We start from the raw sequence: 21906 nt of genomic DNA, 5'->3' as shown, positions 1-21906 counted from the left end.
CTACGGGAATGGGATGGATACACTCAAATAGAAAGGGTGCAAGAATATTTGCTGATGCTATTGAGGCAGTGTTAGGTGGGTCGGAAAACTGCTAGCTTTGGGGGATAAAAGGACTAATAGATTAACAGTAGCCACTGGCATAGGTGAAACTGATTCTTGCACTGCTTCTATTGGAATGAGCAGCAGCCTATGGAAAACAAGATGCAGGGTATTTCAGAGACTGCTGGGAGTTATTGCGATACAAGTAAACACATGGGTTGTGTTAGGGTAGCTAAGAATAGGAACAGGTGCATGTATACTTGCGTGTACACCAATGCTAGGAGTTTGGTAAATAAATTTGAGGTATTGCTCAAAACATCAAAGGCAGATATTGTTGGGATATCAGAGACATGGTGTCACACACATATAAGGAATGCAGAACTGGAATTTGGGGAATACAATGTGTACAGAAAGGATAGGAAGGGAGGAGGGGTTATGCTATTAGTTAAGAAACACATAAAATCCAAGGAAGTGAAGCCAGTCGACATCTCTGGACAGTACAGTGTCGAGACAGTTTGGTGTGACATAAGCATTGGGAGATCAAAATTGAGAGTAGGAGTGTGCTATAGGCCTAATGACACTGATGAGTATAATAAGAAACTGAAATGGAGTGTTCCAGTAAATCAGAGAGTCTTATAATGGGGAATTTTAATTTCCCATATATTGACTGGAATTTGTCACACATTAGCAAGGCCTTTGTGGATTTATTGGATGATTGTTTTCTACATCAGAATGTTCGGGAGACAACTAGAGGGAGTAATACTCTTGATCTGATTATCAGTAGTGATTCTTCATGCATTAAGAATATGCAGATAAAGGAATCACTAGGTGGCAGTGATCACAGTGTCCTGAAGTGGGATTTACTCAAAGAGGTAACAACCATCAGGGGTAAAGAGAAGAGTTTTTGCTTTCATAAAGGCAACTACGATGGTCTGAGACAGTATTTAAATTCTATATAATGGGACCAACTGATAATGTTACCAACAGCAAATTCAAAATGAGAAGCATTCAAAGAATTTATCTTGGAAGCTAATAGGCTTTGCTTACCAACTAAGAAATATTGTTCAAGGTTTAGGCCTAAATGGATGTCAGATGAACTAATGAGATATATAGCAGAGAAGAAAAATGCATGGGATACATATAAATTAATGGGTGACATGGAAGCCTATGATAGATATAAGCTGGTCTGTAACCAAGTCACAAAGGAGATTAGGCAGATAAAGGCAGATTATGAGAAATCCTTGGCAAGGGATTCAAAGAAAAACAGAAAAGAGTTCTTTACCTATTTAAACTCTAGAAGGACAGGGATGAATCAGATTGGTCCACTGGATATTGATGGTTCAACAGTTGAGGATCCTGCTCAGGTGGCTAACAAACTAAACGAGTATTTTGCATCTACATTCACACATGAGGAGTTATGTTTGTTTGTTTGTTATTTGGTTTTTAGGAGCATTAGCAACTAAGGCCATATTGCTCCGGGATATGCGGTGGTCATTCCTTGACCTTTCCGCATCCTCCGTATTTGGTGGTGACGGGCTCGAACCCCGGTCTAATCAAGAAGCGTGTGCTACGCACTGCTGCTCCTTCCCACCTGGCTACGGAGGCGCCTATGAGGAGTTATTTGGGAAGGGCAATGGCCAGAGGTGAAGTAAACTCTGGCAGTGAGCTAGATGATTTTGAAATAACTGAGAGGAAAGTGGAGGAGAAATTGTTGAGGATAAACATAAAAAAGGCACCTGGGGTGGATGGGATCTATCCAGTTATATTAAAGGAGACAGCAAAGGAAGTAAGCAAACCCTTAGCCATAATTATGAGAGCTTCTTTGAACTCAGGGAAGATACCCATAGACTGGAGATGTGCAAATGTGACCCTAATTCACAAAGGAGGATCAAATGCTGACACAAGTAATTATAGACCTGTGAGTTTAACTTCTGTTCCAGGAAAATTAATGGAGGCACTGGTTAAAGAAGCACTGCAGGAACATCTAGACAAGACTTCACTTATAGCTCGGACACAGCATAGTTTTGTTAAGGGAAAGTCTTGCCTGACCAACTTCATTGGATACTATGATGCAGTCACAAAAGAACTGGATGCAAGGAATAACTTTGATATTATATATTTGGATCTTAGAATATCTGGGAAATTAAAATCCTCCATTATAAGACACTCTGATTTACTGGCCCACTCTATTTCCCTGTACAATTTCTTATTATACTCATCAGAGTCATTAGGCCTATAGCACACTCCTACTCTCAATTTTGATCTCCCAATGCTTATGTCACACCAAACTGACTCGACACTGCACTGTCCAGCAATGTTGACTGGCTTCACTTCCTTGGATTTTATGTATTTCTTAACTAATAGCAAAATCCCTCCTCCCTTCCTATCCTGTCTATCCCTTCTGTAGACATTGTACTCCCCAAATTCCAGTTCTGCATTCCTTATATCTGTGTGACACCACATCTCTGAAATCCCCACAATATCTGCCTTTGATGTTTTTAGCAATACCTCAAATTCATCAAATTTATTTACTAAACTCCTAGCATTGGTGTACACGCAAGTATACATGCACCTGTTCTTTTTCTTAGCTACCCTAACACAACCCATGTGTTTACTTGTACCCCAATGATTCCCAGCAGTCTCTGAAATATCCTGCATCTTATTTTCCAGGCTGCGGCTCATTCCAGTAGAAGCAGTGCAAGAATCACTTTCACCTCTGCCAGTGGCTGCTGTTAATCTATTAGTCCTTGTATCCCCACAATCTAGCAGTTTTCCAACCCACCTAACACTGCCTCGATAGTATCAGCAAACATTCTTGCACCCTTTCTATTTAAGTGTATCCCATCCCTGTAAAAGCAGCCTCTGCTGTTAACAAACAGACCAGGCTGAAAAAAATTCTACCCCTTGAGCCTTGCACAATCTTTCCAGTGCCGAATTGATCAACAGGGCTCTCATCATATACTCCCTCCTATCGTGTCTGGGCAGAATTGCAGACACTTTCAAATTCAACCCTAATTCACGGCTTTTTTTCAACAGTGACCTGTACTTGTTAAGTAATTCCGCCGGTCTCCTACTCTTATGCCCTCCAGGTGAATAATCACCTGAGAGGGCATAAATTCAGCTTGAGAAAAGCCAGATGTAGGATAAATGTGCGGAAATTTGCCTTTAGCCAGCGGCTAGTTGGTTGTTGGAACAGACTTCCATCCCTTGTTGTGGAAGTTGATAGTCTAAATAAATTTAAGGCTCAGCTGGACCGGTATTTAGAAGAAACAGAAGGGTGAAATGGGAATGTTTTTTTTTTTTTTTTTCCCGGCTGGCTGATGCTGCATAAGCTTGCTTTCTTGCATCATATGCGTCCACTAATGCTAATGCTAATTTCTGCAACAGAGTCTTGGTTCAAAGACCAACCTCACCACTTCTACAAAAACAGTAGCCGTAGCTTCATCCATCAATGGGAAAAATGTTTAAATCTGTACGGTGGCGAAGTAGAGAAGGACTAAAACCTGTGCCAAGAATTAACAGTGTAGCACCTCTGCAGCTAGGTCAGGGCGATTCTTTATTGAATCACCCTTGTATGTGTTTCATTGGAGGCAATTTGTTCCAATTATTAATAGCTGTCCACTTAGAAAAAAAAATGACTTCTCCAAATCCAGTCTTTTTCCAAAATTCGAATTCACTGTCCCTCATTTTGGAATCATTTTATAACTGGGTAAATAATTGCATTCCTTCATTTTACTATTTTTTCTCAGATACATATAGATCTCATTGAGGTTTCCTCTAAGGTGCCTGGTTGCCAAGCTCTACAGCCTGTATATTCAGTCTGTTTTCATATGGGTGCACTTTTGCAGATATCACTAAGCAGGTTGTTACTCATCTTTGGACACTTTCCAGAAGTTTAATATCTTTTTTTTTTTTTTTTTTTTTTTTATGTGTGTGTATGTGTGTGGTCTCCATATTTTAGCATTATCATTATAGAGGCACATGATGCAAGAAAGCAAGCTTATAGAGTATCAGCCAAAAAAAAAAAAAAAAAAAACTCTTCCCGTTTCACTGATCCACTTGTTCCAGAAGTGCTGGACAAAAAATCAAAGCACATATTGTTGGGATATCAGAGATGTCGTGTCACAGATATCAGGAATGCAGAATTGGAATTTGGGGAGTACAATGTGCTGTTAGTTAAGAAACACATAAAATCTAAGGCAGTACATCTAGTTGACATTGGTGGACAATGCAATGTCGAGTCAGTTTGGTGTAACGTAAGCACTGGGAAAAATAAAAATGAGGGAAGGAGTGTGTTATAGGCCTAATGACTCTGATGAGTATAACAAACAACTGTACAGAGAAATGGAATGGATCAGTAAATCAGAATGTCTTGTAATGAGGATTTTAACATGTAGATATTCACTGGAACTTGTGGGTTGATCACTCACACACTATCAAGACTTTTGGGGATTTATTGGATGATTGTTTTCTACAAGAGCATGTTCAAGAGGCAACCACAGGGAGTAATAACTCTTGATCTGATTATCAGTAGTGATTATTCATGCATTAAGAATTGCAAATAATGGAACCAGTTGGTGTCAGTGATCACAGTCTACCGATATCGGATATATTTGAAGAATGTAACTAGTAACTACCATCAGCAGTAATGGGAAGGGTTTATTTCTTTTGTAAAGAAAGTAACTACCATCAGCAGTAGAGGGAAGGGTTTTTGCTTTCGTAAAGGTGACTGCAGTGGTCTGAGACAGTTTTTAAATTCTGTACAGTGGGACCAACTGATGATGTTACCAACAGCAAATTCTAAATGGAAAGCATTCAAGGAATTAATCTTGGAAGCCAATAGTCTTTTCATACCGACTAAGAAATACTGTTCAAGGTGAACAGTATTTCTTATTAGTTCATCTTTCATTAGTTCAGATAAACTAATAAGACTCATGGCAGGGAAGAAACATGCGTGGGATGCATATAACTTATCAGGCAACACAGAAGCTTATGGTAGATATAAGCTAGTCTGTAATCAAGTCACAAAGGAGGTTAGGCAAGCGAAGGCAGATTACGAGAAATCTTTGGCCAAGGATGCAAAGAAAAACAGCAAAGACTTCTTTACTTATATCAACTCTAGAAGGAAAAGGATGAATCAGATTGGTCCACGATGTCAATGGTTTGACTGTTGATGATCCTGCTTAGATAGCTGACAAACTGAATGAGTATTTTGCATCTACATTCACACATAAGGAATTCTGTAGGGAAGTGGAGGGCAGAAGCTTATTAAACTTTAACAGGGAGCTAAATGATTTTGTAATAACTGAGAGCAAAGTGGAGAATAAATTGTTGAAGTTAAACATAAGAAAGGCACCTGGGTGGATGGGATCTATCCAGTTATATTAAAGGAGGCAGCAAGGGAAGTAAGCAAACCCTTAGCCATAATATGAGAACATCCTTAAAGTCAGGGGAGGTCCCCACAGACTGGAGATTTGCAAATCTATCTCCAGTTCACAGGAGTGTGAGTGCAGTAGCACACGTTCTTTGACTAGACTTTTTGTTTTGTTTTTTTTTTTAGGAGCATTAACAACTAAGGCCATATTGCTCCGGGATATGCGGTGGTCATTCCCTTACCTTTCCGCATCCTCCGTATTTGGTGGTGACGGGCTCGAACCCCGGTCTAATCAAGAAGCGTGTGCTACGCACTTCTGTTCCTTCCCACCTGGCTACTGAGGCGCCTGGCGCCTCCGTAGCCAGGTGGGAAGGAGCAGCAGTGCGTAGTACATGCTTCTTGATTAGACCGGGGTTCGAGCCCGTCACCACCAAATACGAAGCATGCGGAAAGGTCAGGGAATGACCACCGCACCGGAGCAATATGGCCTTAGTTGCTAATGCTCCTAAAAACCCAACAACAACTGAGGCGCCTTTGACTAGACTGGGGTTCAAGTCGCTGACTGCTAACGGTTGATCTCCCAACTCACACTTGACCAGCATGGTAGATTATGGTCCATTTTCCTCACCATGAATCATTGAGGAGGCTTCCATCCTGCAGCAGTGGATTGATCATGGCTGCAATTTACCTTTACCTTTACCTTTTTTACCTAATAGTTTCCAGTTTTTTTTTACAATTCAGGTTTTTTATGATTTTTTACGATTTTTTACAATTTCAGTTTTTTTATAGTCAGTTTTAATTGTAAAAAATTAATATTTTACAATTAAAACTGAACTATAAAAAATATTTTAGCGTACCCCCTCCCTTTTTTTCATAAGCTCCCAGACTTTACTCAAAGAGGGCAGTCAGGTTAAATAATGGTCCATCTCTCTCTCTCTCTATCTCTCACACACTCACACACACATCTTTTACCCTGTGTCTTTTCTGTAGTTATTTCCATGTACATTACTTTTTCTGGTTTGTTAATTCAATCAAATTTAATGTGATCTGTAATTCCATTTTTTTTTCTCTCTCCTAAAACAGCCGCAGAATAATTTTTCTCATTTATCCCTTTATAGATATGACAGAAAAAATTGTCTTCTGTCTAATGTTAGTATTTGCCATATATATTAGATAAGAAAATAGATAAATTATTATGCAGTTCCCTCCTGATATTGCCCAGTTGAAGTTTGAATTTCATCAAATTGTCATCCTCAACTACCTAAGGCAATTTGCAGTAAAAAACAACTCACTGATTAAAAGAAAACTTAGTATTAGTAGTAGTAGCCAAAAAAAAAAATTTCACATTGCATCTTTTTCCTCTCTGACAGTTCATTTAGTTTGTCTTCCTTTCCTTGAAATTATTTACATCACCTACTTTTACAACACCAGATGGAAGTTTGTTCCAACAATCAATTACTCCTTAGATTGTTTTGAAATCTAAGTATAGTCAAAAATTATTTTTTGCATCCAGTTCTTTGTCACTATGTCATGGTATCCAATCAAATACCTTTTTTTTTTTTATGTAAACCCCAAACATGAGAGGTATTAGAACCTATAGTACTTAGTACCGTGCTTGGGTTGGAGGTTAAGAAGACGAAAGAAGATATTTGTTGACATTGAACTTGAACTTCTGTAGACTGTAATTTTCAGGAAATACGTACGAAGGAAGGTTGTTCCAGAAAACGGCAGTTGAATGAATAAACGAGGAAGATGAAAAGTTGGTTCGGTGAATTTGAAGTTGGACAGTAAATGGATGTTGGCTGGTGGCGGCATTTGTTCGGACTGTTTTGAAAGAGAGAGCGGGAATTATAGAAGCCAATTCAGAAGAACAGTGACCATGGAAGTAACTGTAGAAGAGGCATGCAGCAGAAACAGTATGTCTAAGAGACAGCGAGTGGAGAGACTCTGTTAGAGATGAATCATCAATTAACCTAACTGCCCTCTTCTGATTGGAATCAAGATGTGGGAACAATATTCCATGGCAGGGCGGATTTGCGATTTATACAGAGTGAGCAGTTGTTTGGAAGAAAAGTAACGCCGAGAGCGAAAGAGAAAACCAAGTTTTTTAGATGCAGAGGAAGCTATATTTGTAATGTGCTTGTGCCAAGAGAGATTAGAAGTCAGGGTAATCCCCAAAAGAGATATATCATTTTGCCTAGAAATCGGAGTGTCACAAAAGATAAGCATAGGAGCAGAAGAATCCTTTTTTGCAAGGTATAAGACAAGACTGAGTTTTAGAAGGGTTGAAATCAACTAAATTGTCTTTGCCCCACTGGAGGATGCAGTTGAAGCTGATTGAACAGGGCAAGGTTTCTCAAAATGGAAAGTGGAATGCAATGTGCTATCATCGGCAAAACTGTGGATAGGATTTCCAATCAATGGAAGAAGGTCATTAATATACAAGAGGAAAAGAGTGGGGGAAAGAACTGAACCTTGGGGGACACCGGCATTAGTGGAGAAGTTAGAAGACAGAGAGCCATCTACTAGCACCCTCACTGAGCGATCAGAGAGAAAACTGGATAACCAATTACTAAAAACAGTTGGCAAACCATAAGATGGAAGCTTGTTTAGAAGACCGTTATGCCAAACACGATCGAAAGCCTTTGAGATGTCAAGAGCAACTACTTGTGTTTCACCGAACCTTTCCATTGAATTAGTCCATAAATGGGTAACATAAGCCAGAATATCGCCAGTGGATCGACACTGACGGAATCCATACTGGCGATCGTTGATCAGATGGAAGGTTTCTAGGTAGTTTAAGAGTTGGCAGTTAATTGATTTCTCAATTACTTTAGAAAGAGTAGAAGTAATTGCAATGGGACAATAATTGGATGGGAGAGATTTGTCACCCTTTTTAGGAACTGGCTGGATATGAGCAAATTTCCATGCAGAAGGAAAAATACCTTTGGAATAAGAAAGTGAAAAAAGGCGGCAAAGAATAGGAGTAGGTTCAGGAGCACAGGTTTTGAGAACAAGTGGAGAAATACCATCGGGACCTGGAGCTTTCTTAGCATCAAGATTCGTCAAAATCCTTCTGACATACTTTTGACGGAAGACCACAGGAGGCATTGAATGGAGCGTGTTGGGAATGGTGGGAGGTGTTTTACCAAGATCATTAATATATGAGTTGGAAGAAAAATGGGATGCTAGCAGGTCAGCTTTATCCTGGGCTGAAGTGACAACAGAACCATCTGATTTGGACAGAGGTGGGAGCAGAGATGGGCAAAAGTTGCGGCCAATAGCTTTGGCAAGGGAACAGAATGCTCGGCTACAATTAGGGCAAAGAAGCAAGTTTTCTACTCTTAGCCTGTTCAAACTCTAGTTTGGACTGATTAATAACTGCTTTACAATTGTTGCGAGCTTTGGTTTAGGCATAAAATGAAACTGAAGAATTAGAAACAAACAAATTATGATATGCAACATTCTTCTCTTGAACAGCCATAGCACATTTATTGTACTATGGCTGTTCCAAGGTTTAGATAAAGGATGAGATTTTATAGTGGAGTGTGGGATAAAGGATTCCATTCCTGCGAGAATAATTTCACTGACACAATCTGAGCAAACGTTGACATCAAAAATTTTGAAACAGTAATCCGACCAAGGAAAAGAAAAAAAGAAATCTCGCAGGTCATCCCATTTTGCATTCTTGTAATGTCAAACAACATGAGGTTGGGAATAGCCATGAGATAAAGGTTCCATTGGAGAAGAGACAATCACCAAGTTGTGATCTGAAGTGCCTAAAGGACCTCTCATTTCGACCGTATACTTAGAAGGTTTGTTTGTGAGAAAAAGATCAAGCGTGTTGGCTGTATGATTTGGATTGTCCGGTATTCGTGTAGGTAAATGAACAATCTGTGCTAGGTCATTAGTAATTGCAAAAGCCTCAGCATGGGTCGATGTGACTAGAAAACGGAAGCCAGCTGGAGTTGTGAACATTAAAATCACCAAGGAAAATTACCTCACTGTTAGGAAAGTGGACTGGAGAAAGTCAAGTTGCAAAGAGAGGAAGTCAAAGAGCTCCAAGTGATTAGTGGAGTTGGGAGAACGGTAGAGACAACAGATGAATTTTACACAATAAGGTAGAGAGATTTTAAGCCAGAGAATATCAAAGAGAGTAGATTCCAAATTGCTAAGTCTCTGACAGGGAATATCAGAATGGACATATGCACAAGTACCACCTCTGAGGCGAAAGGAATCATACAGTGAATAATTTGGGCATCTGAGATGAGCAGTAGTTGAATCAACTGATAACTGAGATTCTGTCAGAAAAAGTACATGGGATTTGGCAGACTGCAAGTGGAAATGGACATCGTTAAGATTAGAATTGAGACGACGTATATTTGTGAAATTAATTAGGAAGTGCTTGGGAGGTTTAGATCTTTTTGCAGATAAGCTTGCTCTATTAGTTTGACAATTCATGGTGTATTCAATAGTAAGAAAAAGTGGGTGGGACATGCTGTATGAAGTAATGAAATTTTTGGATATGGCATACACATGGTAAGAATATACCCAGATCCTTGACATAACGTGGCCTCGACAATGTTCCCGGAATACAAACTACTCGGACTCCCTCCAGTCATTATCTGGCAGAGTAGAGGTAGCAAGATTATACACTAGCTGATCCGGAAGCCTCCTAGAGAGTTACCAATAGGTTCGGTCTGGTGTACTAACTAGCAGCTGGCCTGCGAACACTGTTTTAGAGCTGTACCCTCAAAATGTAAGGAATATTGGATCTTGCCATGATGTTCATCATCATCACCTCAAAAGTCATCAATCGTACTGCATGATAGAAGAGGTAGGGAAGGGTTGACAAGAACTTAGCTCTAGAGACTAAACATGGGTTCCACCACTTCAAGGCGCCTCCGTAGCCAGGTGGGAAGGAGTAGCAGTCCGTAGCACACGTTTCTTGATTAGACCGGGGTTCGAGCCCGTCACCACCAAACACGGAGGATGCGGAAAGGTCAGGGAATGACCATTGCATACCCCGGAGCAATATGGCCTTAGTTGCTAATGCTCCTAAAAAAAAAAAAACCAAACCAAAGCCACCACTTCAAACCTCCAATAAGGAAAGTGGTGGTATTACCTGATCTCTCAGACAAGAAAAAATCCATACTGTGACTGCAGTATAAATTTAAATGCATTCTTGTCTGGATGGTTCTGCATTGCTTTTTTAACCAGTGATTCCATTATTTTTCATGGAACAGAAGTCTGTAATTTCTTGTCACCCTTTGATCCCATTTTCTGAATTGGGGATATATATTCACACACATCTCCAGTTCATAGGTACTTCAACTGAATCAAAGATGCTCTCATAATTACAGCTAAGGTTTTCTTACCTCTGTTGTTGCCTCCGTGAATATAATCGGATAGATACTATTTACATTTAGCTTCAACAATTTCCCTACCACCTTCTTCTCAGTCATCACAGAATCATTTAGTTCTCCATTAGAATTTGATACACTTCTGATATCCCTTTCCCTAAAAATTTCCTCATGTGTGAATGTGGATGCAGAATACCTGTTCAGTTTGCTAGTAACCTGAGCAGATTCATCAACAGTTAAAGTCTAAGTTGGCAGGGTGGTTAATGACAGCAATGAAGATATGCTGTTGCAAGAAGGTCTAGAAAAATTTGGTAGATGTGCTAGGAAAAATGGTAGTGAAGTTTAACATTGACAAATAAAGAACAAAGAGTGACATGAGTAATTACAGTCTTCTGTTCCAGGGAAAATAACGGAGTCACTGGTTAAAGAAGAAATCAGCATTAGTAAAGGCATATGATGCAAGATAGCAAGTTTATGCAGCATCAGCCAAAAAAAACCCCTCCCATTTCACCTCCTGTTTGAATCTATGCCCCCTCGGGTTCTTAATCTGAGCAGGCCCATCCTGACAAGACTGAAGTTATATTTCAGACACAGAATAGGTTTGTTAATGGAAATAGGTTAGTTGTCTGACCAATTTGATTGGATACTATGATGCAGTCACAAAGGAATTGTATGCAAATAATAATTTTGAATCAAATACTTGGATTTCAGGAAAGCTTTTGATACTGTTGCACATAAAAGACTGCTGTACAAATTGGGGCAGCATGGCATTAAGAGCAAGTTGTTGCTATGGATAAAGGAATGGTTGAGCGAGAAAAGACAGAGTGGTAATGAATGGACACTGCTCTTCGTGGATTAATGTTATTAGTGGAATTCTCCAGTGTTCGGTTTTGGGGCCATTGTTGTTTTTTTATATATTTCAGTGATATTGATGAAGGCATATCAAGCTGAATGCCCTAGTTTGCAGATGATACAAAGGTTGGCAGGGTTGTTAATGCTACTGCAACAGAATATGGAAAAGTTAGGCAGATGGGTTGAGAAATATCAGTTGAAGTTTAACATTTACAAATGGAGCAGTAACCCCAGAGTAATGTACAAAGTGTGTGGTAGTAGTACCACACTTTGTACTACTACCTTGTACTACAAAGGTACTACTACCACACAAAAGGGTAATGGAAAACAATAAAGACCTGGGGATAATTGTGCAGTCAGATGAAGTTCTCTGAGCAATGCAGACAGTCCACCAGTACAGCTCATGCGGTTTTGTAAATCATATACAGGATATTTGCTGGCAGGGATAATTAGGTGATTATCCCATCATATAAGGAAATGATTTGGACACATCTTGAGTGCTGCATACAGGTCTGGAGGCCTCATTTTAGGAAAGATATATAGCTGCTGGAATGAGTACAAAGAACAGCAACGAGATTGGTGAGGGGGAACAAAGGCTTCTCTTCTGCAAATTGCAGTATCTGGAGACTTGGTACCTGTGGGCAATGGATTGAGCAAGCAGTGCTGATGGGTTTCTTCCTCTTGTTCAGGCTATGCACATGATGCATAAATTCAAATTAAGGAAGGATGGTTGCAGAATGGATATGTTGAAGTTTGCCCTTACCCAGTTGTTTGTTGGAACAGACTTGCATCTGTTGTTGTGGAAGTTCTTGAACTTCCACAACAACAGATGCAAGTTCAAGAACTTCCACAACTACAGAGAAGGGCAATGAGACTGGTGAGGGGGAACAAAAAGTGCTCTTTCCAAGAAAGATTTCAGTTCTGCAAATTGCAGCATTTGGAGAGAGAGAGAGTAGGCAGCTGCAAGGTGAGCTGATTAAAGTTGTTTTACACTTTGAATGATCTGAGCAAACAATGCAGATTTGATTCTTCCTATTGCACAGACTATGCACATGAGCCAACTTAAATTCAAATTGAGGAAGGATGGTTGTAGAATAGATGTGCAGAAGTTTGCCTTCAGCCAATGGGTGGTTGATTGCTGCAACAAGCTCCCATCTGTTGTTGTTCAAGTGGATAGTTTGAATAAATTCAAGGAAGAGCTGGACAAACTATTGCAGGGGATGGATTGGTAAAATGGATTTTTTTTTTTTTTTTTGGCAGATCTTGTATAAGCTTGCTTTCTTGGATCATTTACCACTATTAGTACTATACTGTTACTAAATATGAAGAGATCTCTAGATGAAATGAAACTATTGACTTTGACTTAGAATGTGTGCTGGAGGGGAATTATTGCTGATGTGGCAAATGACATGACCCTTTGAACAAAATATACAGTAGTTTAAAAATTTAAAAGAGGATTGGTGGCTCTTACTGCCTCTTACAAAGCAATCTACAGAGATTTGTTACAAAAGATGAAGTAAGGCAATGCAAAAAAAGTTTTTTCAAGAATATCACAAATTCACCAACTTTCTTTGTAGATACTTGAAAGTCACCTTTCCGGAAACATCTTCAGGAGGACCCATCCTTCTCTCTCTCTCTCTCTCTCTGTAATCCATCTTTGTATAACCACTAGCTCTGTCATCATCAGTCATTGGTCAGTTCAATTTTTTTTTATTTGCATTTTATATTTTATTTGCTCTTTGTATAAAACATAGTGTTTATTTTGTTATACTAACTTTGGGTATTAAATATTTTAATGTAATTTATTATACATATTATTTTATTATAAATGTACACATATGTGTGTTTTACCTATTTTTATTTTATTTATTATTTATTTCTATTTTTATTTTTGTTTATTTATTTTTATTATAAATATATAGATTGATTGGTGCTCCTTAATTCCCATAAAAAATATCGACTTAACTCCCCTTTTTTTCTATAAGATTTGATATCTGGAAGTATTTCCAAGAACATATTCCTGACATATCCTGTCATATCTCTCAAAAAGGATTCTACTGCCCCTATGCCTCACTCAGATTTCTAAACAAGATCATATATCTCTATTGGGATTACCCTGACTTCTAATCTCTCTTGGCACGAGCACATCTCAGGTAGTGGTTCTTCCGCATCTAAAAAGCTGGTTTTCTCTTTTGCTCTCAGCATTACTTTTGTTCCAAACAAATCTCAAATCCATCCTACCGGGGAATATTGTTCCCACATCTTGGCCAGTGCCCCCAAAACCTTTCTCAGACTTCTAGACTTCATTGAAAAGAGGGCAGTTAGTTTAATTAATGCCCCATCTCTAATAAAGTCTGACCAATTTCTTTCTCATAACTGTTCTGTTTCTGCTGCATGCCTTTTCTATAGATACTTCCTTGGGCACAGTTCTTCCAAAATGGCTTCTATAATTCCTGCTTTCTCTTCCAAACTAGTCTTGAACAAATGCAACAACTAGTCAGCATCCTTTTATTATCCAACTCAAAACTCACAGAAACAACTTTTCTTCTTCCTCATTTATTCTCTCAACTTCTGTTGTCTGGATTAGTCTCCCTTCACACTTATTTCCTGAAAGTTACAATCAACAAAAATATGTCTAATGTCAATAAGTATCTTCTTTCATCTTCTCAATCTTCAACCCACACATGGTACTAAAGATACCACTTTTTATGTTTGGGGTTTTCATTAAAAAAAAAAACAAAAAAAACAAGGTTTTACTGTACTGGTTAAGAAATAAAAAAAAAAAAAAAAGATATTTTAATTTTATGCTATTTTATTTTTAAGGTGCATATAGTTATATTACTTGGTATAAGAGGAATGAGTAGTGAAATAATCATTAAAAGAATGGAATTTTGTGATAAACAAAAGTGCCCACTTAGGGCACATTTGTTTATCATTTAAAAAATAAAAGTTGTGTTATAGTTAAGATTTTTATTTTTTGATAATATGAATATATGAATATGATAATATGAATATGAATATAATATGAATAATGAACCTATCAAATGATAGGTTCTGATTATCTGTTTTTATCTATTTGATAGGTTCTGTATATGCCATCGAAATATGTACAATATTAGCATTCTCTTTTTAGGACAATGAAGACATTGGTGACCATATCCTTAATGTTAGCTTCTCAGCAAGCCCCCAAGATGTTAGAAATCAGGATACCTATTACAGTTCCCAATATCTTAAGGAAAGAGTATATCTAAATCGTGCCATCCTGACTAGCCTCAGTCATGTTCAGGTATATATGTTAACTTAATTTAGAGTTGTTTCACTTGATTTCATTTTCAAAATGGAAACACTTCATTAAAATAAACAGTTTTTAAAAATATCCAATATATTAATTTCTTCCTTTCTTTTATAAGAAACAAATGAAGATAGCACTTTCATCTTTTTTTTTTAGGTGCATTCACATATTTATATGCATATGCACCCATTGCATTCTGCATGTAACAGATTCTCATTGGGACTTGCAGTGGGTAAATTTTCATGAAATTTTATATTTGTGCCTTTTAAAAATATTTGTTGAGCCATTCTAGATTTCATTAAATCTAGAATGGCTCAATAGATTCCATTAAACATTTCTTTTTTCTATACATTTTTATGAAAAAAAAAAAAAAAAATCATAGATCAAAAGTAATTTTAATGCAATATTGTTAGCTTTAGACAAGTCTGTGCATGCTTCACATGTATTATTATGTAAGACTTGTGAATGTGGTATTGCTTGTAAATACATACATATACAGGGTGTATCATAACATGTGGGACTCACTTCAGGGATGGATTTTGGACCTAATAATAAAAAAAAAGTTCATGTAAACATAGGTCTGATTTTTCCTTGTTTCTGAGTTACAGCCATTTTTGTGTTCTGGCAACCATCTACATTTACAGGAAATGCTCAAAATAACCACTGTATGCCAGAATACAGGCCTGTAAATGCCTTATCATAGACCTCCTCACCCACTGAAAAGTTTCAGGTATCTGTCAAATTTGTTGTTCTGGTGCTGATGGGTCTGCCACCATCTGAGACTAATTTTCTAAATGAACTAGTTTCTGCAAGGCAATCATGTATTCTCTTAAACGTCTTATTTGGTACATAATGATTAGGGAAGTTTTCTGCATACAGACCTCGGATTCCTTGCATCTAGCAAGTCCATATATGAGATGCATGTCTGCCATCTCTTGATTTGAATAAGTCTCCATTATCACAACAAATGCACAATATCAAAATGTTAATAATAAGCTCCAAATGTAGCACCCTTGTCAGGAGAACTAACTGAAATCACTCAAAGAACACTACGGGATCCTGTTTGCTAACTATCAGCGAAGCCCTCTATGAGATATCAAGCCTTATTTGTAAACAGTTGAATGGAGCCAGCTATGCTAACTCAGTTTGTGGAAAAAATTGCTGGAACACAAAAATGGCAATAACTTGGAAACAAGGCAAAACCAGATGTATATTTATATGAATTTTTTTGTTGTTTTTAGGTCCTAAAAATCCATTCCTGAAGTAGGTTCTACATGTTATAATAAACTGAATTGTTTAAAACGTCTTTGTTCTCCATTATATTGGCAGTAAAAACAGTTATTTTAAAAAATTTAGTAAAGATTTCGAGAATCCATTGGACGAATTACAGCATTTTTCATTGGTTATTATATTTGATTTTTAACTTAACCCAGCATCTTCGTGGGATGCATTAACCGTGTAAAGCGGGGGTTCCCTATATATTAACAAAATGCCTTGAGCTATTCTGGCAGCCTGTTTGTACTGCTCAAAAAACTTCATATCTGACTGCACAATTACTCCCCCCATATTTTTTCATTCTCCACTGCCACAAATGTTGTACCACACAGATGGTGCATTAATCCTGGAGTACCACTCCCTTTGGTACTCCAGGATATATTTGTATGTACCTTGCATTTGTCGATGTTAAACTTTAATTGACACTTCTCATTATCTACCTAATTTTTTTAGATCTTGCTGTAGAAACATACCCTGATTATTGTCATTAACCACCCTGCAACCTTTGTATCATCTGAAAGTGAAGCTTGATGTGCCTTCATTAGTCTCATTAGTAAATATTAAAAACAACATGCCCAGCACTGGTTTGGTTTTTTTTTTTTTTTTTTTTAGGAGCATTAGCAGCTTAGGCCATATTGCTCCGGGATATGCGGTGGCCATTTCCTGACCTTTCCGCATCATCCGTATTTGGTGGTGACGGGCTCGAACCCCGGTCTAATCAAGAAGCGTGTGCTACGCACTGCTGCTCCTTCCCACCTGGCTACGGAGGCGCCAGCCCAGCACTGAATCCTGGGGGACTTCACTAATAATATCAATCCAAGAAGGGCACAGCTCTTCTTGGATTAATAGCAGCACCTTGTCCTCTAATGACACATTGTTCCAATTAGTACAGCACTCTTTTATGTGGAAGAGTTTCAGAAGCTTTTCTGAAATCTATGTATGTGATGTCAAATTATTTTTTTGCATTCTTTTTTTTTTTTTACTGCATCATAGCATCCATTCAGATTGGTTAAACAAGTTTGTCCATTAACAAATCCATGCCATGAGTACCATAAAACTGTGTTAATGTCTAGATGATCCCATTACTTTAAGCAGTAATTCTATTATTTTTTCTGGAACAGAAATCAAGCTTACAGATCTGTAATTAATTCACCCTTTGATCTCCTTTGTGAAATGAGGTATATTCACATATCTCCAGTCCATAATCCTGAGCCAAAACTTCTTTCAAAATAATGGCTAAAGGTTAATATAATTGAATAGATTTCATCTATTCTAGATGCCTTATTTAAATTGAGCTTCAACAGTTTCTCTTCCACCTTTCTCTCTCTTTTCACAAAATAATATAGCTTCCTGTAATTTGATATACTTTTTTGTCATCACTATCTCTAAAAATTGCCTTATGTGTAAATGTAGATGTAGAATATTGATTCAGTTTGTTATGAACTTGAGGAGGATCATAATGGTAATAGCATTCACATTTATCAGACCAATGTTATTTATCCCTTTCCTTTTAGTGTTCATATAAGATAAGAAATCTTTACTACTTTTCCTAACATTCTGGGAAAACTAAAATTGGAATATGAGTGTGCTTTAGGCTGAATGACTGAAATGAGTACAGCTAAATGACTCTAATGAGAAACTATACAGATGGGTAGAGTTGGCCAGTAGTTCAGAATGTCTTATATTCAGAAGAACAGTGCCTATGGAAGTATCTATAGAAAAGACATGCAGCAGAAACAGAATGTGTATGAGACAGAGAGTGTTACAGACAAGTAATTAATTTACCTAAGTTCCCTCTTTTGAATGGAATTGAATTGATTAGAATTGAAATGGAATTGAACTGAATGGAATAAAATTGATTATTAGAACATTATTATTCCACTGTCTTCTGGTATTGTGGAAGTGGGTATTTTAAGTAAATTTAAGGAGAAATGAAGCATATTTTTGGAAGGGTTGGATGGATAGATAAACAAGGTGGGTAGTTTTTTTTTGGCTGATACTGTTTAAGCTTGCTTCTTTGCATCATTTCCCTGTACTAATAGCACTTAATTTTCTGTTGGCACCATTGTTAGTTGTTCCCAGTGAATAATTTTAAAAGCCATGTATAGTAATAAAAATCATTATGTCAGGAATGATTATTGTTACCTTTTATGAAAGCAAAAGCCCTTTCAATTATCCTTGACAATAGCTACATTTTGAGGTAAATCCTGTATCAATACACTGTGATCACTGGCATCCATCTATTTGTTCCTTTATTTGCTGATTCTTATTGCATGAAAGTCATTACTGATAATCATATCAAGAGTTTCTCTCATTGCCTCTATAACCTGCTGGCATATAATACAAGTTGTCCAATAAATACAGAAAAGTGTCTTGGGACCAACTGATGATGTTACCAACAGCAAATTCAAAATGGGAAGCATTCAAAGAATTTATCTTGGAAGCTACTAGGCTTTACATACCAACTAAGAAATATTGTTCAAGGTTTAGGCCTAAATGAATGTCAGATGAACTAATGAGACATATGGCGGAGAAGAAAAATGCAAGGGATACCTATAAATTAACGGGTGACATGGAAGCCTATGATAGATATAAGCCGGTCTGTAACCAAGTCACAAAGGAGATTAGGCAGGTAAAGGCAGATTATGAGAAATCCTTGGCAAAGGATGCAAAGAAAAGCAGAAAAGAGTTCTTTACCTATGTAAACTCTAGAAGGAAAGGGATGAATCAGATTGGTCCACTGGATATTGATGGTTCAACTGTTGATGATCCTGCTCAGGTGGCTAACGAACTAAATGAGTATTTTGCATCTACCTTCACACATGAGGAGTTATTCAGGAAGGAGAATGCCAGAGGTGAAGTAAACTGTGGCAGTGAACTAGATGATTTTGTAATAACTGAGAGGAAAGTGGAGGAAAAATTGTTGAGCATAAACATAAAAAAGGCATCCGGGGTGGATGGGATCTATCCAGTTATATTAAAGGAGGCAGCAAAGGAAGTAAGCAAACCCTTAGCCATAATTATGAGCGCTTCTTTGGACTCAGGGGAGGTACCCATGGACTGGAGATGTGTAAATGTGACCCCAATTCACAAAGGAGGATCAAAGGCTGACACAAGTAATTATAGACCTGTGAGTTTAACTTCTGTTCCAGGAAAATTAATGGAGGCACTGGTTAAAGAAGCACTGCAGGATCATCTAGACAGGACTTCACTTATAGCTCGGACACAGCATAGTTTTGTTAAGGGAAAGTCTTGCCTGACCAATTTGATTGGATACTATGATGCAGTCACAAAAGAACTGGATGCAGGGAATAACTTTGATGTTATATATTTGGATATTAGAAAGGCTTTTGATACTGTTGCACATGGAAGACTGCTGTACAAATTGGAGCAGTGTGGCATTGGAGGCAAATTGCTGCTATGGATAAAGGGATGGTTGAGGGGGAGAAGAGAGAGAGTGGTAATCAGTGGACACTGCTCATCTTGGACTAATGTTATTAGTGGAGTCCCTCAGGGTTCAGTGTTTGGTCCGTTGTTGTTTTATGCAATTATAAATGAGATTGATGATGGTATATCAAGATTAATGTCCAAGTTTGCAGATGATACCTTTGTATCATCTGCAAACTTGGCAGGGTTGTTAAGGACACTACTTTCAGTATGCTGCTGCAACAAGATCTGGAAAGTTTGAGCAGATGGGCTGAGAGATGGCAAATGAAATTTAACATTGACAAATGTAAAGTACTACATATGGGAAACAGTAACCCCAGAGCAACGTATCAACTCTGTGGTACTACACTGACAGTGGTAGAGAATGAAGAGGACCTGGGGGTAATTGTGCAGGCAGATATGAAGTTTCTGAGCAGTGCAGATGGGTTGCAAGAGTAGCTCATGGTGTCTTGTCAATGATATACAGGAATTTTTCTAGCAGGGATAAGGAGGTGATTATTCCCTTGTATAAGGCAATGGTCAGGCCACACCCTGAGTACTGTATTCAGGTCTGGAGGCCTCATTTCAAGCAGGATGTAGAGCTGCTGGAACGAGTACAGAGAAGGGCAACAAGATTAGTGAATGGAACAAAGGGTTGCTCTTACGAAGAAAGACTTAAGTTTTGCAAATTACAGTGTCTGGAGACTAGGCACTGGTGAGGTGATCTGATAGAGGTGTATAAAACCTTGAATGGTGTGAGCATGCTCAATGCTGATGGGATTCTTGCTCAGAATAATCACCTGAGAGGGCATAAATTCAAATTGAGAAAAGAAAGATGTAGAATAGACCAACTAGCCAGCGGGTAGTTGGTTATTGAAACAGACTTCCATCCCTTGTTGTGGAAGTGATAGCCTAAATAAATTTAAGGCTCAGCTGGACAGGTATTTCGAATGAACGGAGGGGTGAAATGGGAGTGTTTTTTGTTTTTTTTTTGGCCGATGCTGCATAAGCTTGCTTTCTTGCATCATATGCCTCTACTAATGCTAATGCTAGTGTGTGTGACCAACTCACAAATTCCATTCAATATTGAGAAAGTTAAAGTCTCTTTATAAGTCTATAAGCCATTCTGATTTGCTGGCCCCCTCAATTTTGTCTGTATAGTTATTTATTATACTCATCACAGTTCTGTGACATACTCCTACTATCATTTTTATTTTTATAGCGCTTATATCAGCCAAACTGACATAAAAATGCACTAGTCGCTTCTGTCAGCTGGGTTCACACTGCCTTAGATTCTATGTGCTTCTTAACAAACAGCATGCTTTCTCCATTCCCTATCTTGTGCATCTTTATTTGAATATGGATAGTATACATTGTACTCCCCATATTCAAATTCCACCTCTCTTATGTCTGAGGTGGTGACCTCTGGAATGATCAAATACATGGACATAGCCCATGTATTTGATTGTTCCAGAAGCTCAACCCCCTTCTCTGCAAGCCTCCTAATCTCTGACACCCTGTTTTCAGGCTGCATATCCCAACAAAACAGTGCAAAATCACTTGCACCTCTATTTTGTTCGTGTTGATAGAATTAAAGGGTTAATTTGTAAAATATATATATTATATATTATCAAGACATTATTCAGTATATACTGAGTGGCCAGTTAGTTAGGTACCCATAGTGAGTAGCACTTTCTTTAGTCCTCAGAACAGTTTCATTAGGGCATGGACTTCGTCAGATGATGTATGATTGTATGAGTTCCCCATGTATCTCATTTATGCTGACTTGATCACATTCTGTTACTTGACCAGCACATACACTTCATCATACAGATGCTTAATTGGGTTAGAATCTGTTGAATGAGCAGTCTAATGAAGTTTGGTAAGGTTACTCTTATTTTCCTGGATCCATTCCTGAAAGATTTTTGTCTCATGGCATGGGTCGTTATACTGTCATTCTGATGATAAACTAACCATTACCAAGTAGATAAACTGTAAGCATGATGAAGGGATTACAGTAATGTTCAATTATGCTGTGGTATTTGGACATTAAATCCATTGATACCAGGAGACATGTCAGGAAACCACTTCCTCACCATCAGACCACCATCAGCCTGCAGTATTGGCATCTGGCATAATGAATTCATTGGTTCATGATGTTATTACCATACTCTGGTCCTGCCACCACCATGGAATAACTGGAATCAGGATTTCTTGGACCAGGTGAGTGTTTTTCACTCTTCATATGGCTAGTTTTGTGTTTTTTTATCTCTTGTATCTGTAAC

At 38.0% G+C, this 21906-nt stretch overlaps 1 protein-coding gene across 1 annotated transcript in view; it reads left to right on the top strand.

The window, feature by feature from the left end:
* LOC150078573 (protocadherin-like wing polarity protein stan) overlaps positions 1-21906 on the top strand; it is a 570595-nt gene that overhangs the window by 65289 nt on the left and 483400 nt on the right. Inside the window, exons 3-4 of the mRNA XM_090384617.1 lie at positions 14762-14914; positions 15077-15148. Of these exons, the coding sequence (XP_090240743.1) occupies positions 14762-14914; positions 15077-15148 (225 nt within the window). The remainder of the gene's footprint in view (positions 1-14761; positions 14915-15076; positions 15149-21906) is intronic.

Source organism: Mastigoproctus giganteus, chromosome 11 (genome assembly GCF_048544385.1).
Source record: "Mastigoproctus giganteus isolate SK-2022 chromosome 11, ASM4854438v1, whole genome shotgun sequence".
Lineage (NCBI taxonomy): Eukaryota > Metazoa > Arthropoda > Arachnida > Uropygi > Thelyphonidae > Mastigoproctus > Mastigoproctus giganteus.
The sequence above is the reverse complement of the archived record's forward strand: the minus strand, read 5'-3'. Positions and strand labels throughout refer to the sequence as shown.